General features: G+C 46.4%; 11 protein-coding genes across 11 annotated transcripts; 9 read left to right on the top strand and 2 right to left on the bottom strand.

Moving 5' to 3' along the window:
* The first annotated feature begins 833 nt into the window (after positions 1–833).
* EDB82DRAFT_510422 (thioesterase-like superfamily-domain-containing protein) lies at positions 834–2,439 on the top strand. The gene is made up of 5 exons (XM_065608848.1): positions 834–1,076; positions 1,141–1,532; positions 1,588–1,596; positions 1,692–1,862; positions 1,911–2,439. The coding sequence occupies exons 2-5, from the start codon at positions 1,239–1,241 to the stop codon at positions 2,214–2,216; spliced, it is 780 nt and encodes a 259-aa protein (XP_065464302.1). The 5' UTR covers positions 834–1,076; positions 1,141–1,238; the 3' UTR covers positions 2,217–2,439.
* On the top strand, positions 2,440–3,955 carry EDB82DRAFT_510421 (uncharacterized protein). The gene is made up of 3 exons (XM_025729130.2): positions 2,440–2,982; positions 3,034–3,323; positions 3,377–3,955. The coding sequence occupies exons 1-3, from the start codon at positions 2,827–2,829 to the stop codon at positions 3,882–3,884; spliced, it is 954 nt and encodes a 317-aa protein (XP_025583428.1). The 5' UTR covers positions 2,440–2,826; the 3' UTR covers positions 3,885–3,955.
* Positions 3,956–4,203: 248 nt separating this feature from the next.
* Positions 4,204–5,610, top strand: EDB82DRAFT_510418 (uncharacterized protein). Its single transcript, XM_025729129.2, has one exon. The coding sequence runs from the start codon at positions 4,283–4,285 to the stop codon at positions 5,111–5,113; it is 831 nt and encodes a 276-aa protein (XP_025583427.1). The 5' UTR covers positions 4,204–4,282; the 3' UTR covers positions 5,114–5,610.
* A 152-nt stretch (positions 5,611–5,762) lies between these two features.
* EDB82DRAFT_280609 (uncharacterized protein) lies at positions 5,763–6,889 on the top strand. The gene is made up of 5 exons (XM_025729128.2): positions 5,763–5,940; positions 5,999–6,112; positions 6,168–6,358; positions 6,447–6,567; positions 6,619–6,889. The coding sequence occupies exons 1-5, from the start codon at positions 5,899–5,901 to the stop codon at positions 6,679–6,681; spliced, it is 531 nt and encodes a 176-aa protein (XP_025583426.2). The 5' UTR covers positions 5,763–5,898; the 3' UTR covers positions 6,682–6,889.
* A 676-nt stretch (positions 6,890–7,565) lies between these two features.
* On the top strand, positions 7,566–9,742 carry EDB82DRAFT_510416 (PLC-like phosphodiesterase). Its single transcript, XM_025729127.2, has 3 exons — positions 7,566–7,738; positions 7,809–9,608; positions 9,664–9,742. The coding sequence occupies exons 1-2, from the start codon at positions 7,618–7,620 to the stop codon at positions 9,497–9,499; spliced, it is 1,812 nt and encodes a 603-aa protein (XP_025583425.2). The 5' UTR covers positions 7,566–7,617; the 3' UTR covers positions 9,500–9,608; positions 9,664–9,742.
* Positions 9,743–10,071: 329 nt separating this feature from the next.
* Positions 10,072–11,510, top strand: EDB82DRAFT_568689 (uncharacterized protein; the record flags this gene model as incomplete). Its single annotated transcript, XM_025729126.2, has 1 exon — positions 10,072–11,510. The coding sequence occupies exon 1, from the start codon at positions 10,155–10,157 to the stop codon at positions 11,508–11,510; it is 1,356 nt and encodes a 451-aa protein (XP_025583424.1). The 5' UTR covers positions 10,072–10,154.
* EDB82DRAFT_510414 (glycoside hydrolase superfamily) lies at positions 11,507–13,447 on the bottom strand. Its single transcript, XM_025729125.2, has one exon. It carries the CDS (start codon positions 13,367–13,369, stop codon positions 11,576–11,578), a length of 1,794 nt encoding a protein of 597 aa, XP_025583423.2. The 5' UTR covers positions 13,370–13,447; the 3' UTR covers positions 11,507–11,575.
* A 444-nt stretch (positions 13,448–13,891) lies between these two features.
* On the top strand, positions 13,892–16,014 carry EDB82DRAFT_510413 (general substrate transporter). The gene has a single exon (XM_025729124.2). The coding sequence runs from the start codon at positions 14,284–14,286 to the stop codon at positions 15,934–15,936; it is 1,653 nt and encodes a 550-aa protein (XP_025583422.1). The 5' UTR covers positions 13,892–14,283; the 3' UTR covers positions 15,937–16,014.
* A 126-nt stretch (positions 16,015–16,140) lies between these two features.
* EDB82DRAFT_510411 (uncharacterized protein) lies at positions 16,141–18,099 on the top strand. The gene has a single exon (XM_025729123.2). It carries the CDS (start codon positions 16,282–16,284, stop codon positions 17,806–17,808), a length of 1,527 nt encoding a protein of 508 aa, XP_025583421.2. The 5' UTR covers positions 16,141–16,281; the 3' UTR covers positions 17,809–18,099.
* A 2,423-nt stretch (positions 18,100–20,522) lies between these two features.
* EDB82DRAFT_450407 (transmembrane amino acid transporter protein-domain-containing protein) lies at positions 20,523–22,161 on the top strand (the record flags this gene model as incomplete). Its single annotated transcript, XM_025729121.2, has 2 exons — positions 20,523–21,461; positions 21,510–22,161. The coding sequence occupies exons 1-2, from the start codon at positions 20,664–20,666 to the stop codon at positions 22,158–22,160; spliced, it is 1,449 nt and encodes a 482-aa protein (XP_025583420.1). The 5' UTR covers positions 20,523–20,663.
* Position 22,162: 1 nt separating this feature from the next.
* Positions 22,163–22,975, bottom strand: EDB82DRAFT_510404 (AAA domain-containing protein). The gene has a single exon (XM_025729120.2). It carries the CDS (start codon positions 22,886–22,888, stop codon positions 22,214–22,216), a length of 675 nt encoding a protein of 224 aa, XP_025583419.1. The 5' UTR covers positions 22,889–22,975; the 3' UTR covers positions 22,163–22,213.
* Positions 22,976–27,307: the final 4,332 nt, after the last annotated feature.

The raw sequence follows: 27,307 nt of genomic DNA, 5'->3' as shown, positions 1-27,307 counted from the left end.
ACCGTCTCCGGCAAGCAGTATGTCACTACAGCTTCTATGATCGACAACAGTTGCGCAGACTACACCTCTTTTCCCTCCCCAGTTGTCCCCGTCACCGATGCCCCATTTACCCAAGCTCCCATCCAAACCCCTTTCACTACCACCGACGATAGCACTGTCTTGGTCTACTCAGCCTACACGCTCAAGTACTTCAACCTGAACAGTTTTCACGTAACAGCGACCGCCGGCTACGGTGAACCCTCGACTGTTTCCACCCCTCTGCCTAGTCAAACTGCTGTTGATAACGACGGCGGCGGCCAGTGCGGAACGAGCGACAGTTTATCCAAGCACGGCTTCGGTGACGCTTGTGACAGAGCCATTAATGGCTTCGATGACGATACTGTGTACACAAGCTACACTTCCCGGTACAGTCGACTAACAAAGGGTATCCTTATGGTTGCCTCAGTAGGCCAAGCTGCTTGTGTTGCCAAGTTTGAGTGTGACGACTATGGTATCGGTATGAAGGGAAGTGACATCATTGCAGCTCGGGAAAGAGCTAAGAAGGATGATGGTATTTGGATCTGTGGACATATCCGTCTGTCGAACTCGTGCAGTGTCGTTATGGATTACTGCACGGACTGCCACAGCACCGGTTAGGGATATTATAGGATGCAGCGCTTATGCGTTGATGGTTGTGTGTAGGGTAACCGGGATGGTTAGAATGGGACAACTCCAGCGAATAGTCTGCGTGAGATAGACTCAATTGATTATTCAAATAATTTCAATTAATTATTAGAAGTAACCTGAATTTTGCAGTTTGCTCATTACGCAAGTCCTGTATAAGGTATCGACAACGTTGGAACATTGTGACAAGATAAACATTAGGTTTTGCTTGACAACCTCTGAAATAAAGTTCAGTCCCGACACCTCACGGAGCGGAATTTGCCGTACCGGTTTCACAACGATCTGATCTTCATATCCTACCCTCGAAGACCAGGTCCGGCATTAACTCTGCTCTGACATCTCTTACGTACTTGCATTGACGATAATACAGCCTCTCAACGAGAAGGAAACGCGTTTGCCTACATTTCGATGATGTCAGTACAGTCCTTTCCATAACTAGACTAGCTCCGATTTGACGGAACACTTAACCGCTCATAGCCGTGGAGAATCACCCCGACTACCGAGGCCGATCCTCGGAGTTTTCCATTACAAACCCAATTTGATCTCACTATCAACCTTTCATCAACATCGCGGCCATGTCTCTATCCAAGATGCGATTTGCCCAGAGACCAATTGGTCTTGCCACAAGACTCTACTCTAGACAGTACTCGACAAGTCAGGCGCTTCCTTCTCGATGGTTTGCTGATCTGCAGGCTCAACTGAAGGAGCTGACAACCAACCAATATCCCAAAGAATGCACTGAGCAAGCGCAAAAGTTGTACGCTTTTGCTAATGAAAACTGGCTTGAGTTACTAGCAGGACAACAAGGGTTTCTTACTGATGAGAAATGGCGAGGTATCGATAATCACCAGTTGCTTTGGGGTGACATGGTAAGTTATGCACCTTACTGTACAGAGACTTATTCTGACCACAAGAATTAAATAGGACAGTATGGTGAGCAATCCTCTAGAAATTCCTCTGTGACTCAGCTAAACAGTTCAGGGTATGTATATTTCTCCCTCTGAGTCAACTTTGTCTCACAATTACTAGGACACGTGAATAACATCATGTACAACAAATACGCCGAAACGGGTCGAGTCAAATTCATCCATAACCAGAGCGAAGACGCGACAGAGGAAGAAAAGTCACAATGGCTCGACCTTCCCACCCCGAGAGGCCTTGGCCTCATCCTTAGAAGTATCACAACCGAATACAAATTTGTATGTTTACACGACCGTCTCACATGACTAGACTAACTTTCACTTTAGCCATTGGAATTCCCGGATCGCATCAGTGTTTTCTATAAATTGCTAGAGGCACCGACATATGAGTCAACGTCACTCAAGAAGGAAGCTTGGATCCTGTCAGAGACCCACCGACGTCTGGCAGCGAAATGCATCGAGGACACCGCTATCTACGACTACAGGATCGCAAAGAAGTCTGTTCTCAAACCGTTCATGGTTGAAAAGTTCCAAAAGACATTCAAGTTGCAGCAGGAACGGGAGAAGAAGTATACTGAGGAGGCGAATAAGCTTATCAAGGCGGTTGAGGAACTGAAGACGAAGTATCAGTAAACTTATCGTTTAGCGCAGCGAGGCTGTCGCGTATTCTGACAATCTAACGATACTGGGAAGGATAGAAAGTCAAATGGGGACGGGATACGTCATTTTGTTGCCTGTTGCCGAGGTCGATATAATGGGTCTGTTATCCCTAGAGTAGATGTCATAAGATAGACCACCTCCACACATACCTACAATACATTATTGCATCTATGGGACCGTTGGGTTTGACCTTCGACATAACAATTCATTTCAAGACAGATTTGGATTAATTTCGCTGTTGATAACTTGCCCTCCTTTTCATGGTTAGCCTCTCCCCAACAGCCGGTAGCCCGAGACGCAAATCTCGAGGTGGCTAAAACGTGCAACCCTCATCTCCAAAAGATGACAGTCCAACGTTTTTAGTTCGAACTAACCCCAGAGGAAACCTGCAAAGAGCCCATATTAGCAGACACACTAAACCTTTACGACGAACCAATCTCCAGAAACTAGTTCTGGTGGCTTTATTAGAGGCGGGGTAGTGTCAATCGTTATTCATTTATTTAATGACCCTTTCTCTACTTTCCATTTCCTGTCAAGAGCTTTGTTACACATCTCGACATGATTTGGCGGGCAAAAACGTACAATGTCTGAACATGGCGCGTGGCCTTCAAGTCCAGCCAAAATCGCCCTCGAGGCTTGGTCGCAGGGTTGTATGATTGGTGCTTTGATCATCATGATTGGTATCACCGTTATTAATATGAGGCGTGGCGTTGTACTCCACAAACTTATTTTAATTGAGGTGAGTTTCGCCATCCGCTGTCAACATACCTTTGTCTTACTGATTGATTAGTTACTGCTGGCCATGCCAAACGGCTTCTTCATGTTCTTCGAGCCCCCGGTCTGGGGTTGGTATCTCTCGTCGACAGTCATCCTCCTCATTATATCGTGGAATCTACACAATGTCATCTCTTGGCTAAAGAACAAGCCCTTTCTCTCGAAACGATACAACGCCATTTATATCGGCACCATTGTGCTCGTCCAGCCTTATTGGGTACTCGAGATTTATGCCAATTTTACCTACTTCAATCCTCCTTACACTCGGTTCTTTTCCTCATCAAGACCGCTTGAGGCTCTGTGTCGGTTTGTGGCCTGTTTGACCGCATCGACGACCAGTGTGCTGATGATCGAGACAGTGACCCGTGGTGGATATTCACAGCCCTAAATCTATTCTGGAATATCAAGTACCGCTACGAGTTTAAATATCTGGAACTCATTCGCATCTCACCTCGATTCGCCGTCTTACTACTGAGCATGTCTCTCAGCATCATCTTCATCATCATCGATCTATTCGCCGTCACGTCTGTACTCCACATTGGATACATCAACCCGTTCTGGAAATTCGCTTTTATCTTCAAATGTTTCACGGATACGATAGTCCTCGACGACTTCAAGACAGCGCTGGATAAGCTAAGCCGGTACAAAATGGAACAGAATCATCCGCTACCTTTTAGCAGACCTGGAAGTCAAACGAATATTGAACAGCCGAGATCAAGTTTTGCCGATTTTGCTGTCATCTGTCCAGTGGAAAGTTCAGCGGTTGTGACAGTGGAGCATTTGGAGAGGGCGCATGGTAATTCAATATCTAGTCCGCCTAGGGCTATGAGAGCCTCACAAACAGGACTTGGAGGGAGACCTTATTAACTTATTAATTGGTTATCAAGACTATGAAATAATACACTTAAAATACTGGGGTTAACTTGACAATTGAAAACCACCAATTTGCTAAAAGTAACCTAGGTTTTTAAACATTGTCCCCTGACAACTGGCGTAGACCTGGTAGTGTATATCGGCCCGGCCAAGGCTGCGCTGAAAATTGGATAACAATGAAGTGGGATTAATATGCTAATATGAGTAAAAGACTTTTATAAGCGTAATAGTTCTTAAGCGAAGATCGTGCGAATATATATATCTATATCGCGTGCTACCTTTCTTCATTCCATCTTATTCTTTCAACTCCACCCTTTCCAATTATTTCTAATTCTAAGCCTCTTAAAAACACATCCCTCGTTAACCATACCGTCATTACCAATCTTACCAATATGTCTGACGTTATCAATCAGATGATAGGCTACGTTTGGAGTACCCCGCGAGGGACCAAGCTGGGACCTGGAGCGAGAAAGAACCCCGACAATCGCCAGTACTACCGCAAATGGGGCTTTACTATCTACCGCACCTACTATGGTAAGGAATACGATGAGCATTGGCAATCACTTCTATACTCTTTGCGGCATCAGACTAAACTTGCATTTGGTACCTACGAAGACGACGAGGAAACAGACCAAGATGATAGACGAAAGCTCCAGGAGTTATTCCATCTTGATACCCGAGAAGATCCCTCAGTACTAGATGGACTCGATGTCCGTGGCCTCCGGGAATTCTGCAACGCCGAAAAGCTCAAGGAGACTGAAGTCATACAGAGAGGCAATATGAAGCGCCGCATGAGCACAAGACCTAATGAGGGTCGAGCCATGGCAGACTTCCTCTTTAACTTCGTTTTGCTTGCTGATGAAGCGGTCTTGAAGGATATAGAAAGAGGCGAATTTGTTGTCAAGGCTGTCTCGTTGCTATGGGATAACGACTCGGGATGGGGATGGATGAGAATCCCGACAGGCTACCTGTTAGACCTGTGGATGTTCCTCATGTGGCATGATGACCGAACGGAGTACTGTCTTCGCTTCCGTGGATCTGAAGAAGATCTCGAGAACCATATCTGGTTGGATACGCAAGTTGATGGCACGGGAGAATGTTCGGAGATTCGTCATTGGCGGCACTATAGTACCCAGAAGGAACATATGTACGGGGATCAACTGCCGGGTGTCTTGGATGCATTGGTGGAAGAGGCGGAAATACTTTCCTCATCGACACGGTAACGGGTGGTAACAGGTAATCGGCTACATTCTCGTAGTTGGGCTCCTTTTCGACCTTTTCCACCATGTTGCTTATCTCGCGAATTATGCCGCCGATGCTTTCGTTGAACTTGCTAATCATATGCGCATAGTAATCCGTGATCCACTCAAGCCAGTAGTTGGCGAGCTAAATCTTGTCGGCACGATCGTGAGGGGGATTAGCGTCGCTGTAGACATTCTCGGCAAATTTAAATTGTACGTAGACGTCTCTAACGATCTTGTTCAACCTGGTATAGGTTTCATCCAGATTCATGTACTCAAGCGTGCTGAACGCTCCGCGAACTCGTGCCATGACTGTTTTACAACTCTCGAGGATGGTTTTGGAACCGATCCTGTTACCATCCTTGTCCCTCCAGGCTATGTTTACATTGGCATTATTTTGGTTTATGACAAACACTTCCACTACTTTCTGTCGCTCAAGGCTGAACCAGGTACAGTAAGGCTTTTAGTCTTGTCTAGGTAGTACGAAATCTGGGCGGCAGAAAACAACCTGACGAAATGAGTACAAGAGTTATCATTAACTTGCATCTTTGTTTTCGGAGTATCGGAGTTAAGCAACCTTTTTATGAGAAGCCTGGACTCGTATTATCGGCTTATTGGAAACGTGCGACCAGGGCGGGGAAATTGTTTCTGGGTTATGCTGACACGACTGTTCCACTTCTCTCACTTTGAGGCAATTCTCCTAAGATCACTATCTAGCCTAGCCATGGAATAAAGTTTACTGTCATTTGTGGAAACTATTGGCGAAAATGGCAGCAACTCAACTTTTGAAGACTCTCCAGGCTGATAAGGTTCGTTTCTCTCATTACTTGATTGCAAGGATGCCAGGACAATGTCTGACTTCAACAGGGCCTTCAGATGGACCTTCTTGTCGAACAAGACTCAGAGAAATACTCGGCAGTTACTACTTTTGACGGAAAGCCAGGAACAGCGCCATTCTTAGTTCCCCCACACTGGCATAAGGTTACTTGTCCCACGAATGAACTGTGACAAGCCCCTATACTAATCCTGCATACAGTATCACGATGAATACATCACTGTTCTGGAAGGGCGCATGACCATGATACTTGATGGGAATGAGACAATCTTAACTCCAGAGGCGGGATCTATGTTCATTCCTCGCCGGGCTGTTCACAGCTTCCGCGGATTCCATGGCGAGAAGGTTGTTTTCGAAGAAAGGAATCAACCTTCTGGTATTTACAAGGCACTGTCAGTTTCCCTTTCCTTACCCTGGCATTGCCAACTTTATCATTAACCTCGCTACTCGCAACTGAAACTGTTACTGAGTAATTACTAGGTTCTTCAATGATGTGTTCCAAATGGGGACGCCTCCCAACTTTTGGTTGGCGGTGAGGTCGGCCATTGACGGTGATCTATATGCCCATCTGCCGCTTGGTAGCAAATTTCTCGATGAATTAGTAAGTACCACTATGGATGAAAAGCCTGCTCTTACCAAGAGGTCTTTATAGTTCATTATAGTTTTTGGGACTGTGGCGAGGTTATTTGCTCCTGCAAAACCCAAAACTCTCTGAAACACTTCGGCACTATCATTTACATGTCCATGTAGATAATTTTCACAATGTCAAAAGATGGAATGTGCCTGCTCGAACTTCGACTGCTGACCCTGCACAATGTTTATCAGCTTATCGCCGCGATTGATTCTTCAGCAAAGGTAGGAAATCCTCAGATAGGAGTCAGTAATGCAGCTAAGACGTACATCACAAGAACAACCATATTACCATAACTGCGTCCCGTGACAAGCTCTACAATTTCTCAATGAGACCCGCAGAAAGGAATCGGCTACCGGCACCCAAGGATGATCTTTCATCTCCTCATATGACTTCTTTCAGCTGGGTCTCATCCAATTATCTGACGGCTTCCACGCCATGAGGATACATTCCTTGCCGCGAAAAAGGTAACTATCATGAGGCAAATTTTATAGCATGCTGTTCTCATGTAGCCACATCACGCCCAAGTCTCAGCCGTGAATCAATATCACATTCCGGACCTCTTGATTGAGCGAGTAATTTGCGTTCTTGTACTCACCGCCCTAAGAGAATCGTCCAGACCTTTGTGAAAAATGGCATCTCTATGTCTTTCGCAATCAAATAGTCTGTTTATTTCGAAGTGGCTTGTTCGCTTGGCGCTACTAGCATCCGTGCACACCACTCACTATCTGTTCTAGTTTTGTGACGAACGACGTTGATGCGGCTGCGACAGGGTTCTTTCAGCTCACCACAGGATGTTCTGAGACATTAGCTAGATCTAGATCTTCCGCCTTATTCATCCTCGCAACAATGCAATATTACTAAGCGGTCAAGTTACTTCAAAAGTCATGTCTAGTTGTAAATGCAAATAATTATAAAAGACTTGTTTGCTCTCTGCGATAATTGATATTCAAACAACACTCCTCATCATTCACAATACCAAGATAACAATACTTCAACGTCAACTTCAAATCATTCATCATGGGTGTCGGCGCATATCTCCAGATCCTCAATGGTACACCATACACTTTTACCAATACCGATCCGAGCAACACCGGGTACCAGATGCACTCATGGGATCCAAGTGCTTCAATCGCCCCAGGTACGTAACATGGCTTCTCTGTTATCTCAATTCCAAATATGTTGCGAATATCAAGTCTCATGAATGGCAGGTACTTCGGACTTTTCGTACTTTGAGTTCAACGACGGTGCAACCGTTACCGAAAGCGATACCCAAGTCACCAGCACTTATACAGTCGGTGATACGGGATACTCTTTTAGCATTCGAGCGGTAGATGCGCCCCCGAGGCTGTTTGCCAGGGTCGATGGTTTTTCGACTTCCAAAATGCCGGAAGGCGAATGGCTCGCACTCGGCTTTGTGCACAACGGTAGTAACCCTTTTGTGCTCACCGGCACTGTCAACAACATGTTGTCTGGATTTGCACCGACTGACTGGATGCACCAAAACTTGGCCACTTTGGGTGGTTTGCCTTTGAAGCAAATCTGTATGCCAGGAAGCCATGATGCTGGTATGGGTGTTCTTAACCCGGATGGCGCAGCTCAAGATGCCAGCGCTGCTCTTGGTGGTGGTATGATCCAGACACAGCCAACTACTATCTACCAGCAGCTCGTGAACGGGTCCAGATACCTTGACGTCAGGCCGGTTATGGCTGGAGAAGGTGACTTCAGGGCCGGCCATTTCTCTTCAAACTCAACTCTTGGCGAGATTGGATGCTATGGTCAAAGCATGAGCGACATTGTTTCTGACATCAACAAATTCACTCAACAGTATGCTGAGCTGATTATCCTGGACCTTTCCCATGGTTATGATTCAACAAACGATTATAACGACCTATCCGTCAGCCAGTGGTCCACCCTGTTCACTCAGCTGACCCAGGATTTGTCCAATCTCGCGTTGATCAATGCAGACTATACAACAGGACTGGTGTTCAACAACACTCTTAACTCATTCATTGGAAATGGGACGGCCTCTGTGATAGTCTGCCTTGATGTGGACGGCATCGTACCCGATGCATCATTCCAGGGCAAGGGCATCTTTTCCCAAGCAAATCTACTCACCTACAACTCGTATTCCAACACTATGGATGCGGATTCTATGGATAAAGATCAGATTTCCAAACTTGAGAATTATCCCAAAAACTCAAGCGGCCAAATCATTGATCAGCTTCATCTTGTATCATGGACCTTGACGCCACAAAGTCTCACCGACCCCAGCATACAGAGCCTTGCTACCACAGCCAATTTGAACTTGTTCAAAGACCTCCTTGGAGCTTGTACGCAGTCTGCTTTTCCCAACATCATTCTGGTGGATTGGATCGAGAACACCAACACGGCCGCGTTGGCTATGACTATCAACAACAAGGTCTACGGGAATGCTGCCTCTGCGAATACCCCCTCTCCAACGCAGCAGTACATCTCGGCTCTCACTGTTCAGGCTTCCAACGCCTCAAACTTTTTCCCCACTGGCACTTGCGTGGACGTGAGCCCGGATCAGGGCAGCCCGGACTGCAACAATGGCTTCAGTGGAGAGTACACTTACGTCGTAAAGTCTTTTACTACGGACCCATCTCAAGCCATCACTGGATTAAGCATCGACATCACTGGTGATAGCAACCCGGCGCTTGGAGACATGGCTAACGGAACTGGAGGCGACTTCCGTTATGTTATCACTTCGCAGAATTTGACCTTGCCTATTAGGATCAGTGACGTCCAGCTGTGGAGGTCGCCCGATGACCCTGTTACCCTCGCTGATGCAGTTGGGTGGGACGGAATCAGTACAGACATTAACCATGGCAGAAGTGGCGCGTACCTCTATCTTGTTTGGAAGAATGCTCAGGTCTGAGCTGTACTTGGATCGAATGGCACTGTAGATTAGCAGTTCTCATCAGTTGGCCGAGTTTTCCTTGAGTTGATTTCATGGTGGTTTATGTACTTGGATTATTCAGTCTTTGCCTACGCACACAGATCAATTTTATACTTCAGTTGTGAATCTGGTTCATATACATACGCACTAGGCTTCAGCTAAAAGCTAGGTTATAAATAATATAAAGAACCGATAACTGTATACTGTAGTTTTCTTGGCGCTTTCTCAATAATGAGACTTGTGGAATAAGAAATCAGCTGTTGCTGCCCAAGGCTGATGTCTAATGTTCTCACATGACTTATTTCAGCCGAAACCGGAATCGACCGGTGAGTTCTCAGCCCGCTAGAACCCTTGGCAGAAGCCCAAGTATCATTCAATTGGTTTGTATCAGTCAAAAATGGTAACCCTCGCGAATCTTCACAAGGAAAACCCACAACCGTGACACTCTCAATTGGTCAAACCATACCCCTGGAACTTGGCATATTGAATGTGGCAGCGGCACAGCGATATTAAGGCGCAGCAATTGCTACGCCGTACGAGGCTAAGAGCCGGGTCAATCTAGAACATCTATAAAAAGTCTGATGATCTTAACTTCTTTGACGATACCAACACATCGCATCAATGTCAACACAAAATGGAACCGTTAGAGTTAAAATCCGATCAATGGCTAGGTATCCACCTTGACAGTGATACTTATGCACCAGGCGACACCATCACCGGTTATGTCTACCGAGAAAGATCTATTTCGACCCCAGACGCCATTATATCATGCTGTCTACACGGAGGCGCCAAAGTTATTTTCGATCGCGATGCAAGAGATGTTTCACAATTCAGCTTACTCGCATGTCGTGGAGAGCCTGATATAATTCACCGCGGGCCACTTCATATTCGCAAGAGAACCAGTCAGCAGTGGCCTTTTAGCCTAAATGTCCCTACTTATGCAGACTCGACATTAAACACAGGAAATACATCTACCGCTTGCACGCCCGTGGGAGCAACAGATCATCAGCTACCGCCCACATATCAACTTTCTTTGGATAACGTCGTTAACATATTTGTTGAGTACTTTGTGGTCGTGAACTTCATGTTTGAAGGATTTGGGACTCAGATGATAAAATCTTTGCACCCCTTCAAACTGGTACAATACTCTCCAAATCCGCCCATTGCAGACTTTGGAATCAGGGTATGCCGATATCCAAAAAGCATGACCAGCACCCGTTTGATCCCCGGAATGCAAGAAGGAAGATCATCGTTGCTTGGCTGGACGAAAAGGTCATTGAGTCGACTCGATGATCCAACATTCACGTATGAACTGATATTTGGGTTTCCTACCAAGATTCAGATGGATAACCCGACACCAATACCATTGCAGCTTGTTGTTATTCCCAATTGGGAAACGACCAGTGAGATCATACAGAATGTGCCGCAGCAATTCAAATTACTCTCTATGAAAGTTCTACTGGTCACATGCACCAAGGTCATGACCAAATCGGGCAGAGAGAAGTGCTATACAAGACCCGTCGACCTTTGTATTTCAAAAGCTTTAGACCGGTTACAGAAAGAAGTACTGATCCCCTGTGACAGTGACTGGGATCCAATTGATATCGGAGAAATGACAAATCTTCGTGTTGGATTAAGACAATTTGGGTTCCACACTATGTCGACTGGTGAGAAGTGTACGCCGTCGTTTCGGACGTACAACATGACTGTAACTCACAGGCTACAGTGGAAAATAGAGGCCAAAGTCGCAGGCCAAACAGTCACCATTGAGGGACAGGCAAATGTGCTTGTGCTGAGGTCTAGTGACGAACGGGAGCATAGTACACAGGGCCAAGATGCCTATGAGATAGGCAGGAGTTTGGACATGGGGGTTGGATCATCTGAAGTTGAGGAAGATGAGTCGTGGATAAGACCACCACCAGAAAATGATGCACCACCATCGTTTGCCGATGCAACTGTTATGGATAGGATCATAGAAACAAGGCGCTAACTTTATAGTATGAGACACTTCTAATCTTTACATTTTTGACTGGGCTACTTTTCGATGTATGTTCTCTATGTGACCAAATAGACTCGTCCCTCAAATGGCGACAGAACAGCTGTCTTTTCCTTTCCAGTGTGAGTAGACATTATCGGAACAAGCTTTACATCCTTTCCACTAGTAACTCCCAACTCTTCAGAAGTTGGAGCACTCCAGGTCTTGTCTTCGGTAGTAAAGTTAAGAACGACAGCAACCTTGGATCCATCTGCAGGAGACTCCTTCACAAAAGCATAAATATCAGAATCATCCTGACGAATGACCTTGTAATCTCCGTACACAGTAAGATCGGGAAACTCCTTTCGGAAGGCAATGGCTTTCTTCCAGAAAGATAGGACACTCTGTGGATCGTCTAGTTGAGACGCGACATTGACTTCTCGGGATAGAGGGTGAGCTTGCATCCAAGGAGCTTTGATAGGTAGTCCAGCCTTTTCAGCTGCTTCTGAGAATCCTCCGTGCTTTCCATCGCTCCAACAAATGGGGATACGCGCATGATCCCGAGCCAAGTGCTGTAGAGCGTTGAAGGCCTTGTCGATTTCTTGCTCATCGTTGTTGGATCGCTCCTTGACAATGTCGAGGAACTGATAGCTCTCAATATCGACGTAGTTCTCCAGAGGGTAGCTCTCCTTTGGTGCGTTGACTGATCCGATTTCTTGACCTTGGTAGACATACTGTGTACCACTCAAGCAAGACTGTAGCAAAGCCAAGAGCTTGGCTCCTGCAACTCTGTACTGAGGGCTATCGTTTGTAAAGCGTGACACAGAACGAGCTTGATCATGATTCTCCATAAATACAGTTGTCCAAGCATCTGTTCCATGAATCAAGCTCTGTGTTCGACCGAAAGCGTCCTTAAGTTGAGGAAGAGTGTAGTTTTTGGGTGTAGTCTCATATTTATGAGTCTTTCCGAAACCGACATCGACGACATCGAATTGGAACACCATGTTGAGCTGCTTCTCCTTGGCGCTAACGTATCGCAAGACGCGCTCTAAGTCTGGTGTATGGGGCAGTTCACCAACAGTGATAGCATCGTATCGTTCAAGAACCTCGCTCATCTCGCTGAGAAACTCGTGCATCCGAGGGCCGTTACAGTAGAGGAGTCCAGCAGGTTGGTACTCAGCTTTGGGGTCGACGATAGGCGCATCCGGGAAGTCCTGGATCTTGGAATACATGTTGACAGTATCAACACGGAAGCCATCGACACCTCTGTCAAGCCAAAATTCCATAGAGGAAGCATAGATGGCCCTTCTGGTCTCTGGGTTCTCCCAGTTGAGATCGGGTTGCTCCTTAGCAAAGAGATGAAGATAAAACTCCCTTGTTGCCTCATCCCATTCCCAGACACTGCCCTTTCCAAAGTTGGAGCGCCAGTTGTTTGGAGGGAGACGTTGACCATCATCTGAGTACTTGGCAGGTCGCCAGATGTACCAATCACGCTTGGGGCTATCCTTGCTAAGTCTTGACTCCTCAAACCAGGCATGCTTGTCAGAAGTATGGTTGATAACAAGATCAAGCATGATCTTCATGCCCTTTTCATGAGTCTTGCGGATTAACTCTTCCATATCTTGGAGAGTACCGTAGGGACCATAGACATCTTCATAGTTAGAGATGTCATAGCCCATGTCAACTTGTGGTGAGTCATACATAGGACAGACCCAAATAACATCAACACCTAAGCTGGAAATATAGTCCAACTTGGATATGATGCCTTGAAGATCTCCCATGCCATCGCCATTGGAGTCGCAGAAGGATGCAGGGTAGATTTGGTAGATAGTGGCCTGCTTCCACCACTGCTTTGTGCGTTTGTTGACAGTCATTGTAAAGAGTAATAAGAAGAAGATGATGAAGAGATGTTGCTGTGTGAAAATGATTGTGAGGTACGGAGAATAAATACCATCTGGTTATAAGATGGGCATACTGTAACCCACAATCATGTGTTTCCCCATGATTGATGCATCCTCGTCTAATTCCCCCGCGTTGGTCGGACCGATGAGATCGTGATTCAACCGAACCAATGAATTCATGAACTAATTGTCTCAGAGGTTCTCGAAGGGTGGTATCACAACTTGATTGGTGCAACCTCGGACCGACGACTCGTCTTTAACATGATTGGTTACTGACCGGTCCGACGAGATGGTTCAAAGTCAAATGCCTCAACTGTATCTCTCAATGGTTGCACAATGATCCACTGATTTCAGCCACAAAAGCTGAAAGCCAAGTTTTGATGCATTCCCACATTCCCCCATGATCTGCAGAGTCTCGGTCCGACCCCAGACTTTTGGTCTGTCCCCATGGGGGAGCTGGGTAGATCATTGGCCTTGTTAACGTTGACGTTGAGCGTTGGTTGAAGGAAGCTAATTTACGATAGCTCGGTATTTCGAACTGTAACTAACTCGAACGAGACCCGGACCGACAGAACATGTCTTAATTGACCAATGACCTTTTAGTGTAACCTCTCTCAGACAGGCCTAGACACGGCCATCCCCATGATTTACCATGCACGCTAAGAAATCTGGCCGAGAATTATTTCGTAGAACTTGTTACTTGCCTTTTTGTGTTGTCTCAATTAACTTGACAACCTCATTCTCTTCATCTCGCTTCGAGTATAAGATGTCAAGCATGTCTCGCTGAAATACCAAATCTCAGAACATCATCAGCATCACTTCTCTCATCTCTTCACATTGAGTCTACAACTCTTTTGATCTGAACATTCTATACTTCATTTCTCAAAATGTCTCCCGACTCAAAGGTTGACAATGGCATCGCGCCACACGTCCCAGCCGTCGTGGACGCAAACGTCGCCCATGAAGCCGCCGCCGCAACAGAGGCAGAGCGCAACATGGGACTTATCCAGTCTCTCAAGCTCTACAAGAAAGCATGTCTTTGGTCTGTTTTCTTGTCACTCTGCATTATTATGGAAGGCTTCGATGTTGTTCTTCTCAACAATCTCTTTGCCTATCCTCCCTTCCAGCGCAAGTTTGGCGTTGAGCAACCCGATGGTACTTATCAGTTGACAGCTGCTTGGCAGTCTGGTCTTTCCAATGGTACTCTTTGTGGTCAGATTCTTGGTCTCTTCATCAACGGTATCATTGCCGATCGCTTTGGATACCGCAAGACTCTCATCGGTGCCCTCATTGGATGCATTGGTTTCATCTTTATCATCTTCTTTTCCGAGACTCTTGTTCAGCTTCTCATTGGAGAGATCTTCATCGGTATTCCCTGGGGTGTTTTCCAGACTCTTACCACCACCTACGCCTCTGAGGTCTGCCCTACCCACCTCCGCGCCTATCTTACCACCTACGTCAACCTCTGCTGGGTTCTCGGTCAGTTCATCGCCTCTGGTGTCCTCCGCGCCATGGTCACCCGCGACGATCAGTGGGGTTACAAGATCCCCTTTGCCCTTCAGTGGATGTGGCCCGTTCCTCTCATCATCGGCATCTACCTCGCCCCCGAGTCTCCCTGGTGGCTCGTCCGAAAGGGCCGCATCGAAGAAGCCAAGGTTTCCCTGCAGCGACTTACCGCCCGCAACAGCGAGTCCGAGTTCAAGCCCGACGAGACGATTTCCATGATGATTCACACCAACGAGATGGAGAAGGAAGCTCAGTCCGGTACATCATACTTTGATCTCTTCAAGGGTACCAGTCTGCGACGAACAGAGATTGTTTGCTGTACCTGGATGGTTCAGACTCTCTGCGGTGCTACCTTTATGGGATACTCTACCTACTTCTACCAGATGGCTGGTATGGCTGTTGAGAACAGTTTCTCCATGTCTCTTGGTCAGTATGCCATTGGTGCTGTTGGTACTGTCTTCTCTTGGTTCCTCATGGGATGGTTTGGCCGACGCACACTCTATCTCTATGGTCAGCTCGCCATGTGCATCCTCCTTCTCACCATCGGCTGTGTCGCTTTCGCCGGAAAGGAGAATGTCGCTGCTCAATGGGTCATTGGATCTCTTCTCCTCATCTATACCTTCACCTACGATTCGACCGTCGGACCCGTCTGCTACTCCCTCGTCGCTGAACTATCCTCGACCCGTCTCCGAACCAAGACCGTTGTCCTCGCCCGAAACACATACAATATCGTCGGTATCATGACCAACATCATCACTCCTCGCATGTTGAACCCTTCTGCTTGGAACTGGGGTGCCAAGGCTGGTTTCTTCTGGGCTGGAACTTGTGCTCTGTGCGCTGTCTGGACTTACTTCCGCCTGCCTGAGCCCAAGGGTCGCACTTATGGTGAACTCGATGTTCTCTTTGAGCGTGGTGTCAGTGCTCGCAAGTTCAAGTCTACAGTGGTTGAGAGAATGGATGCTGAATTTGTGGATGTTTCAAAGGAAAAGGCTTCTGCTATCTATGTTGAGCAGGTCAACAGCAACAAGTCTTGAGCGGTTTACAGAATAAGTTATGATCGATTTAGTGTTTTGAGCAGTTTAGCAATTGTTAGCAATGTCATTACGTTTATGAGTACAATCAAGTATCAAATTCGGCAAACTCAGTCCTTGAAGGCAATGATCTGATATCATGAAATCAGCCCATTCTGAAATGTGACAGGCCCAAGCCAACCTCGGTCAATGTCCTCGTGTTCAAACCCCAATGAAGAAATAAAAGTGGCAAGTTGATAAGGTGGGGTTGTCTAGCCATAACCATTCTTAGCGTGACATATCTCGTGTCTGGCAACTCCGCATCTTCATCTTCAGCTCTCAACCTCTTGAACCCCATTTTCTTTGACAATGAGCAATCGAACAACAAGAGCATGCGATCCCTGTCGTCTTAGAAAAGTCAAATGCAACGGTTCAGTCCCATGTTCTCAATGCGGCCATCTCAACCTTGTCTGCGTCTACTCGGCGCCCCCGACAAAGAGAAAACCCACGGTACGAGGACGATTGGTAGCTCAGATACGCGAGGGTGTTTGCGTGCGACCTGATGATGCAAGGTCCAACTCGGGTTCCCCGCAAACTGACGATCCTTCACCATCTTACATACCCACGAGCAATGGCACGCCATATACCCAAGACTTCTTTCTCAATCTCGTCAAGGAATATGAACGCGCTGTTTTTCCAGTCAATCCAATTATTTTACCATCCGAAGTCGTGACTGCGATTGAAGGGATGGAAAATAGCTTTGAAGATGCTGCGTTTGTGTACGCGTTTGCCGGGGCTACAATCAACTTATCGCAAACAACGTGGAACCCTGACAATGATATCCTTGCAAGGATGATGGATCTTCTGGCTCTTGGTTTCAAAGCGCACAGACAAGCCGAATTAGGAACTGGGTTCCTAAGTAAATTGCCAGTGAGCGCGAAACGCGTCATGACGTGTATCTTTTTGGAGAATTCTCTCATGACGTTTGAGAGATTGGAGCGAGGTCTGATGATGCTACGAGAAGCTGGAACAATGATACAGATGATGGACCTGACAGATGGTTCACTAACTCATCACGAAATCGCCACGCGACAACGGATGTATTGGGAGATATCAATCCACGAACGTTACCTCACAGTCATTGCAGGCTACCCAGCTCTATTGCCTCCTCTCAAGACAGGTCTCCCGATTCCGGACTATGAGTTGTCGCCGGGAATAAATGAAGGCTTCAACCGGTTGATCGAGCTGTTTAATGTGCTCGACGATGAGTTCTTGGCTCACTGGAGAGCTCAACAGAATCCATCAAGTTCAGCACCTGAGATGACAGCTGAATGGATCGAGTATAAACAGGCTCAGCTTGATCAAGATGAGATACGCGTAGCTGAGACTGATAACAAGTTAATATCGAATGGCTGCGAGGGCTTAACCGAGCTTCAACACGCAGACTTGTTAATCACACGACTCTGGATGAGAATCCTGGTATGGCAACTCGCATTATCACAAGGTCTTTTACAATCTACACCACCACAAAACACGCATGAGGGCTTCTCAATGCACTTCCCCGCACATCGTCTCTCAACTCAACTTCGAAACCTAGTTGATCGACTAAAAAGCTTTGACAGTGTTGCGCTGCATGGACCGGGTATTCTGGCCAAGCTGTTTGAGATCACGACCACTGTGGCGGATGTATTGGCTTTGCCTACCGGCGCTGGGGAACAGCAGGATGTCGAGGCGAGGGTGGAGGATTTTTTGTTTCTTGTTACGTTTTTGTTGAGTTTTGATAGGATTCATCAGAATCAGAGGGAGTATCTGAAGGAGAAGTTGAGTGGATTGCAGGATGCCTCGGGGTTTCATAGTTTGGCTACGTATAATGCTGACGGGTGGTTGTCTGGATAAGTTAGATCACGGATGCATGTACAAAACATATTGTTAATACTCGGTAACTTTTTTATCCAGCCTTAAACATTCAAGTCCTCTTGCAAAGATTCGAGAGAGAGGAATGGGGATTTTGCGGCGTTAAGCGTACCCTATAGTATGTATAATTAGGCAACTTATTTTCTACCAACTCGAATACTGCCTCTATCGACTTGAATTTAATGTTTAGCATCAATTTTATTTTATTTCTTATTATAGATAGATTTGTGCTGCGATAAACAGTTATTCCACAAATTCCAGGCTATTGCTACCTACCAGTTACCAACCACTACTCATCACATGTTTTTATGTCAAGCCACTTATTGTAACTCTTCGATTAAACCTGATCAATATCAGACATGAGTATTACTGTATTGCATGATCAAAGTCTTCATTGACTAATAGTTATTAAATACTACATCTCTGCCTAACTATGGTATTGAGCACGAGCTTGACGCGGTGCCTGTTTAGGAAGTTACCTCGACACGCCGTCATCTCATGTATCAGCTTACTCCTACATTATGCTGTACCTCACTAAAAAGGTCTGGATTTTCAAAGCATGGACATGCAAAAGAGCACTTACCCCGAGAATAACCACGAGATTACCCCAGCATCCACTCCTCTACATATTGCCAAGACTGGGCAGCAATACTCCTCAAGCCTGATGTCTCTGATGGTCCGACTTTAACCGTTTGACTATGGCTCGATATCCCTCAAGATACTGTCCTCATCGCGTGGGATCACCAAGATCATCCTACCCGACACCCGAGACACGTCCCCCAAGTCCGACTTCCACCGTTGCTAATATCCGTGAATGCAATAAGACACCAACTAAGACTCGGGCCAAACCGCTTTACGTCTGATCCATCCAAGGATCACCCGGCTCAGTACCGGCGCTATTGTTCTTTTTCAGTACAAGATAAGAGGACATCACCGGCGATCCCGTAGAAGAACCGAGTGGTCTGTTGATAAGGGACCAATTGTGAAACAGAGCGTTGGTGCAGAAGAATATTTCTAGAATAAAAAATCGCGCATAAATGTCGCCGGGACCCCAAATCGGGACGTGCATAAAATCCCCTTGTCATGCTGCCTGTCAGCTAAGCTTCGGCTCTTGTAGGGAATCCAATTTTACCCCTTGAAATAAGTGGAAACCGTTGGCTCTTCACTCTGTAGATATTGATGCAAGCCAACAACAGTGGGGATGATAACGTTGTGATAGTGTGCGGGTTGATACAACTGGTGTTACAAGGAGGATGCAAGGAAATGTCCGTTGATGATCTCCCTATTTTTTGGTTTAATGAACAAGGCAGTGACCAATGATGTGCTGATTGATGTCAATGTCTCGGACAAACTTACTCGTGTCTTTCTCTGTTGTGCTCGGAGAGTGTAGATCTTTGCCGTGGGCAATACAAGCTGAAGTGCCACGCAAGCATTAAACCAGGAAGGGCGGCTAGACTAACCTAATTAAGTAAATCGCATGGCTTTCTGTTCATAAATTGTTTTTCTAGAACGATTTAAAGTACAAGTCATGACATAGTTATGCATACTACTGTAGATCATTCAAGAACAGGAACAAGAACAAGAAACTTGATGGTAATTGTTGAGAAATTCCACGTTGAGAAACCACTTATTGACAAACACTAACCAACTGCCAAGTTTCCCCCAGAAAACGGTGTCTTTTCATCATTCTGGGGAATATCCATCTTCCCCATGGGGGCTCGCAGGAATTCTGGTTCTCATCACTAATGAAAACTACAGTCTCCAGACTTTTGTAAATTACCTGACGAGGAGATGGTTTTGGTTTGCATTCTTCTGACGGTTTGTCTCGTGATTATTGGGGAATCAGGGACCAAAGCGTGGGCCTATTATGGGGATTGACCATGAGATATGGAGTTTGCCAAGGCCGTAATGGAGTTTTGTTAGTCATAGTAATGTTGAGCCCATAATAAACCAAGAAAGCAAGGACATTTTGGAGATGAGATATATTCCACGATATGAAATGTGATATCTTAGATACTCGAACAGATAACAAAACTCTTGATAGTAATTACTATCCAAGACATCCCTTGTGTGCTCAATAGACGTCGTCTTAAACATTGGCGGCTGAATGAGGCTCAACCTCTATCGCGTTAAAAACATCTCCCATCCCTGACGTCAAAACATCCCGGCGAGCCCGTAAAAAAGCACAGACATAAACTGCTTTCGGTCAAATTTCCATCCATCTGAAGCAAAGCATCCAAGAAGCCAAGGAAACCTTCTGAGCAGTGCACTCTTGAACCTTTGTATCCGACTGGTCCGGGCAACTTCCTCTAATCCACAGACATACCGAATTTGACCGAACGATGAATAATACCCTGAATAGGAAACTTGTTAGTATTCCGTTTCATCAAACCCCCATGGGGCTGGCCATTAATATGCCAAGAGGCGAAAAGAGCACCGCCCTCGTACTCCAACTGCCTACCCCGGTTCCAACCTGATTTGAGGCGAACGAGATTCTGCGGATCCCATCACCTCAATTTCCCCAATAGACATTCTCGCAATGACGTCTCAGTGTCCTTTGCCCCCCCTATCCCGTCAGACCATGAAGCATTGTCTAATAAACTGCGCCATTTATACACAATCTTTCAAGGCAAGGCTGACGGTTATAAAGTTTGAGTCAATTCCACTCTATCTTTCTCGTCTATCTCCAGCTTTCAACCGTCATCGCCTCTCCTTCCATCATCCATCCATACATACATCTACAGTGTCAACTGTCCTGGTGACATTTGTCTCTTTTCTTCTTTTGTTGAACAAGCTTTCTGTATACACATTCCCAACAAACACTCTAAACAGAAAACATGGAGAAACTCGGCGATCACAAGACCCAAGGTCAACTCCACGATGGAGTCACCTCTGATAGCGATGGCTACAACAAACACGAAGCCAGCAGCTCCCACGACGGTCACGACTTTCAGACCGTCAATGAATCTGCCGACAACTCAAACATCTACTCCCAAGGCGGCAAGAACTTTCGAACCCTCAAGAGATGGGATACTATCTTTATCCTCTTCGCCAATCAGATCGGTCTCGGTATCCTATCGCTTCCCTCGACTCTCAAGACCCTTGGCCTTGTCCCTGGTATCATTGCGCTGATCGGTATCGGTGGCATTTCTTGGTATACTGCCTATGAGCTTCTTCAATACTACCGCCTTCATCCCCAGGTGCTTAACATTGTCGACATGACTCGTTTTGTCGGTGGTAGAACCCTTGAAAGTATCGCTGGTGTCATGATGATGATTCAGGTCATCTTTGTCGCTGCTTCAGCTATGGTTACCCTCTCTATTGCCCTCAACACCATTAGCGATCACGCCGCTTGCACCGTTGTCTTCATCTTCATCTCTTGCGCTGCATGCTTCCTCTTCTGTCTTCCCCGCACCACCAAGTTTGTGTCTCACCTTGGCATTCCCAACGCTCTTAGTGTTCTGGTCGCTTGTATCATCGTCATGGTTGTTCTTGGCGTTGATGGTCCTCGAGGTGTTGATAACATGTCTGAGTGGCGCAGAGAGATTGTCATTGTTGGTAACCCCAGTTTCCGCGACGGTCTCAACGCTTGCTTGAAGATTGTCTTTGCCTACGCTGCCAACCTCAGCTTTGTCGTAAGTTAAATTGTCTCCTAATAGCCAAACATAGCTAACAATTTCCAGGGGTACCTTGCTGAGATGACCTCGCCTCTTGAGGACTTCAAGTTCTGTCTTACTGTTCTTGAGTGTGGATCCATGACTATGTATGTCATCTTTGCAGTCATCTTCTACTGCCTCGGAGCCGAATACACCACCTCGCCAATCTTGGGATCCACAGCACCCATTTTCTCCAAGGCCGCATATGGTGTCGCCCTCCCTGCTATCTTTGCTACTGGTCTCGCTTACGGTCACATCGGATCCAAGTACATCTTTGTTAACGTTATGCGATGGACTGGCAACCTTCATGAAGTGACTGCTAGCTCAGTCAAGTCCTGGGGAACTTGGATCGCATCTGTCACTGGCTTTTGGATCGTCGTTTTCATCCTGTCCAACGCTATCCCAGTTTTCGATTCAATTCTCTCTATCACATCTGCCACTACCATTTCATGGTTCACATACGGTTTCAGTGCTGTCTTTTGGTTCCACATGAACAAGGGTCAGTACTTCCGTGACTGGAAGAAGATCTGCTTGACCATTGTCAACGCTCTTCTCATTATCATGTCGCTCTTTATGAACGCAGCTGGTCTGTGGGCATCCATCACTGAGCTTCTTGACATTTTCAACTCTTCTTCAGGTGTCCGTGGTGTTTTTTCCTGCGGAGACAATTCTTCATAAGATGTTTATGTATCAATATCATGTATTATAGAATGATTTCAAGTCAGCGACACTCAATTTACACTGTTCTCAATTTCAATCCGACCCCCCGTGATGACTTTCATTTCTTCAGGCAAATGGGCAACTTCCCACAACCCCCAAATAAAGTCTGCCCGCTTTGACAAGTAAAGCATGGTTCGAGGAAGGGCGGAATAATTGAGACCCAGCTGATCCAACAATGTGCAAAAGTCGTGAAACACACCCATCCACTCGTCGTTGCTATCAGGCATCAATCGTACCCCATCGTTCGTCAACCAAGGCGTCCCCGCCTCACAAACCACAATCAAAGAGTGTTCCATTCTTTCTTTGATTTCAGCCCACACAGGTAATTTCTGCAAGTCTTGAATCCCTTGGAGTGAGGCGTATCGTTTTGCATAAACTAATGGATCAATACCAGATCGATCAGAGATGAACCATCTAGAGGTTTCCAGAGCGTCTTTCTCAGCGATTGCTTGGGCTTCTAGGATGAGTTGCTGTAGTTCAAGACATCTTGTTGGTGATGTTTGGATGTCGTGAGCTGAGTAGTTGTGCTTTGTAAGAACGGTTCTGGCTACTTCGGAGATGATGTGTGGTTTTTTGGGCTCGGCCCAGTGCTGCAGGTCATCCTGTAGCTTGTGGACCAGGGTAGTTTTGCCTGTCGATTGAGGGCCGATGATGTAGATGTTGGGGATATTAATTTTTGTAAGCATGATTGATTGACCTATGCTCTATCTCTTCAATCAGTCGTTGACTAGATAGTAGATGAGAGAGGGATGTCAAAGTTAGGCCGATCTGACAACAGGGTCTATGGTAGGCCTCCGCGGGGTAAGTAACCTGCTATGTAACAAACATTCACGAATATCCAACGAAGATGATTCATCATCAGCCTCAAATCGCGATCATGCTTTCTTCTGGCAGCCATGAAAGAGGAAATTTCCTGCCAGATTGAGTCGCTGGGGGATTTTACCAAGATGAAGACCGTCGGAAAGAAAGCCAAACGCATCGGTTTACTTTTTTCATCTGCTAAAACTGCCATGGATATCAGCCCCGACCGATGCGAGGATATTCCAGATATTGAGACAACCGACTACGTTTTCACCGATGGATGTGGCCTGATCGCCCCAAGCCTTGCACAGGATCTCTCGCGACGAACTCGAATAATCTTTCGTGATACTCGATATACGCCTTCGGTATTTCAGATCCGCTATCGTGGATACAAAGGTGTCGTCACGGTCGACTGGCGTATGAAGAAGCAGAAAACCCAGCTCAAGTTTCGAAAGTCAATGAAGAAGTTCAGTGGCGGCGATGATCATTCTTTTGCAGTTGTCGAGTATTCCAAGGTGTGTCATGAATCCCCTCACGTAGATGGTTGCTAATTATGTCATGTTCTAGCCCTTCTCTTACGGCTTCCTCAACGACGAGACCATCATTCTTCTACATGCCCTAGGTATCTCGCAAGAAACCCTCCTCTCCAAACAGCGCCAGCACTTTGATCTCCTCAGAAACGCAAAGACCGATTTCCGCGACGCGTTCCGTTTCTTGAGCTACGTCAACCGACCCGACCTTGCAGAACGCGTCCTCCTCGAAGGAAGCGAGAGCATCAAGCCTCAGATCAACAGCCTAGTCAACGCCGAATTGAAGAAAATGCTAAACAAGAAGGACGGACAGAGATGCCGTATCTTTGTCCAAAAATCGCGTTTACTGTTTGGCGTTTGTGATGCGTGGGATGTCCTACGCGAAGGTGAAGTCGCAGTCAAAGTCACCATGGAAGAAAACGGAATGCCTCGTGCTTTGAAGAACACCGAGGTTACCGTCATCAGAAATCCGTGTCTTCATCCTGGTGATTGGCAAAAGTTTAAGGTTGTTGAACGACCTGAACTTGCTCATTTGACGGATTGTATCGTGTTTTCGACAAGAGGAAAAAGACCAGCTGCGGATATGATGTCTGGTGGTGATCTTGATGGTGATACGTGTAAGACTACCTTTTTGTGTCTGCTTCGGATTTACTAGTGCTGACACGTTATAGTCTTTGTCTGCTGGGACCCAGACCTAATACCTTCGACTATTTCAACACCAGCTTTATACCCCGGGGGTCGAGACCCCATCACATTCCGCCCTATCACTGACGACGATCGCCTGGTATACTTTGCCAAGTACAATAACGCGTCACTCGGCCGAGTAAAGAACCTGTATCTCGACTGGGCTCGAGTGACAGGACCTATGAGCGCTCAGTGCCAGGAACTGAACCGTCTATTCTCCCAATGTGTAGATGGGAACCGCATCAAGATTCCTGAAAAGCTACAATCTCCTCCAAAATTGCTTGATGGTGCCCCTCCCTTCATACTCGATGTTCTTCATAACGAATCTCGAGATCAAGTCAATCGCCTCAGTCTTTCCCAGAGCGGCGATTTGGATGGATACGACATTGATGCAATGAAGCTCTTGTTGAGTCGCGAAGATGTTGCCATCGGTGAGTTTGAATGTGTCAAGTTAGCGTATACCTGGTGTTTGAAGAACAAGACATCCTTCGAGAGCCTTCTACATCTTTTTGACTTCAACGTTCTCGCCCCAGAACAGAAAGCTTGGATCCTAGCTCACGTCCCGCCATCACCTAGTACTCCTGGTCTGGTTCTCAATGCTCTGTGCTCATCTGGAATACTTGAGCGCAATGAGCTGGAACAATTTCGCTTAGATTATCCTGGTATTAAATGGAAAAGAACCTATGACTCTTCAATAGATCGCCTGGCCACCTTTCATGACGCCACTACTACAAACCTGGAATTGTTTCATCGCACCCTCATCGTCTTTCAGCCTGACGAGCGACTATCTCTGGCTATATACATACCCAAACAGATAGAACGTTCCCAAGACTGTGTCATCGATGATACTGCCAGGCTGTTCTCGTTTCCACATTCCCAAGGGCCACAAAGGCAGACTCGGCTATCTCTACCCACCAAGATGGAGTATCAAGTATACTGCGATGGTAATCTTTTTCAGCTCTTTCAGAAAAGCAGAGGAAACACATGGGTCTTCATTGCACGACCAGGCCAAAATGACGAGGACTATCGCGAAGAAAAGAACAAGGGCGACAGAAGGAGGAAGCGACAGGAAGTGGTCGACCGAGGAGACCAAGCAGAGGTGATTGCAAGTATTGATCTCAACAGGTTCAGCAGACAACTTCAAACACATATCGGACGTGTGAATCGATCCCCAGTTACAGCTGCAGTGAGTTCCTGTTTTACTTCTAAGGATTAGGTAGAGCTAATTCAAGGCAGGAAATCAATGTCATCAGCAATAGAGATGTCTCGTCCATGCGAAATTTGGATCTCTGGCTTGAACAAATCGATACTACCGAGATTCTTCCTCTCTTCTCAGACGAACCGAAGAATTACTCTATCCCGTCTCGTAGCAATATCTTATCACCGTCGGATCCATCTTGGCTTATCAGCATTGTGAAGCACAATAATCTTACTTTGCTGAACAGCTTGGAATCTGTGGATCAATACCAACAAGTTTTCAACATCGTTCGAAAAGCCAACGATAAGGGTTTTTTGCTACAGTGTTTTGAACACATTCTCATCAACATCAAGGATTCTACCGTGGACCCAAAAAGACTATTGAACGCAATGCTCGAAACCGTGGTCACTGAGCCTGCCTTGGCGATATCTTTCACGCCATTTCTTTCCAACACCCGCACGGACAAAGATCCAGAACTAGTTGAGTTATTGGAAGCTTCGATATTGCCGATCATTCGAGCTTTTATTCTCTCATCCAACACCATGGGTAACCTAATCTTGGAGCCGCTGAAAGTCATTATTTCCAACATCTCACCCGGAAGCCTATCCTTGAGTGACATGGCAGATGTTGTCGAGCTTGCTACATTGACAATACGATCAACGGACCTTGCCTTGGACTTGTTTCTGGATATCCTGCAGCCAGACGCACCTCGTTTCATAACGACAGACGCTGAAGTGGCCAAGTACCTACTGCATAACTTGATGGCGATAGCCGTGGAACATATCGAGGAGGCCAATGCTGAAGCAAAACGTTTACCTGGACTGTTGGAATTGAAGCTATCGCCGAAAGACAAAGACGGCAGTCTTGTGGATATTGACTTTAGGATTGACCTCACTGGCACTCCGAAACAAGAATCACACGTACGTTTTACGACTGCATCGCTTCCTTCAAACGTGCTAGTTGGCGCCGATTATTCGATTGACGCTCTGGTCGTCTTTGCAGAGACTGGGCGCGCGCACTTCAAGTGTCTTCATCCTCTCCCACCCTACTTTGAACAATGTTCATGGGTTCTAGAAAACTGTGGATCGTTCGTTACTGCCAAATCCATGATCGACGCTGCGAAGGACCTTTGCATCTACAGGGAGGACTGTTGCGGCGTCGCGGATATAATCTTTGGGCTTCAGTCAGCTACCTCATTGCTCCAGTCAGAAGAAACGTACAGCAATGTTGCCAAATTGAACAAGAGCCAGAACAAAGCCATACAATTGGCTATCAACAGCTCTCTTCTCTGTCTTTGGGGTCCTCCAGGTACTGGAAAGACTGAAACAATTGTTGAAATGATATGTGCTCTACAGATAGTCAACAAAAGGCGCGGGTTCTTGTCACTGCACCGACACATAACGCCGTGGATAATGTAATGCGACGCTACATCAAACGGATCGAGGAACAGCCTTTGGCCAAGAAGGCTCAGCCCAATATACTGAGAGTGTCTACAGAAGTACGCAAAGTTGCCGACGATTTACGAAAGTATACCTGCGATGCTATGGCAGGTCAAGAGATCCACAGTGACTACAAGGCCATGAAAAAGGCTTCCCAAATGATCAAGCAAAGCGATATGGTATTCACGACATGTATTGGTGCTGGTATCGGTTTACTTCGATTGGAGATCTTCGACATAGTCATCGTTGATGAAGCATCTCAACAAACAGAGCCAAGCTCGCTGGTGCCCCTTGTCAAGGGCTGCTCAAAGGCTATTTTAGTTGGTGATCATGTGCAGCTCAGGCCGACGGTACAGCAGACCTCACTTGCACTGGACTTTGACGTATCTCTTTTTGAGAGACTCTATACTGAGGCTCGGGGTTCAACTGAAAGTGGTTTGAACACACTGATGC

This window comes from Fusarium venenatum, assembly GCF_020744135.1.
Source record: "Fusarium venenatum strain MPI-CAGE-CH-0201 chromosome Unknown EDB82scaffold_3, whole genome shotgun sequence".
Lineage (NCBI taxonomy): Eukaryota > Fungi > Ascomycota > Sordariomycetes > Hypocreales > Nectriaceae > Fusarium > Fusarium venenatum.
The sequence above is the reverse complement of the archived record's forward strand: the minus strand, read 5'-3'. Positions and strand labels throughout refer to the sequence as shown.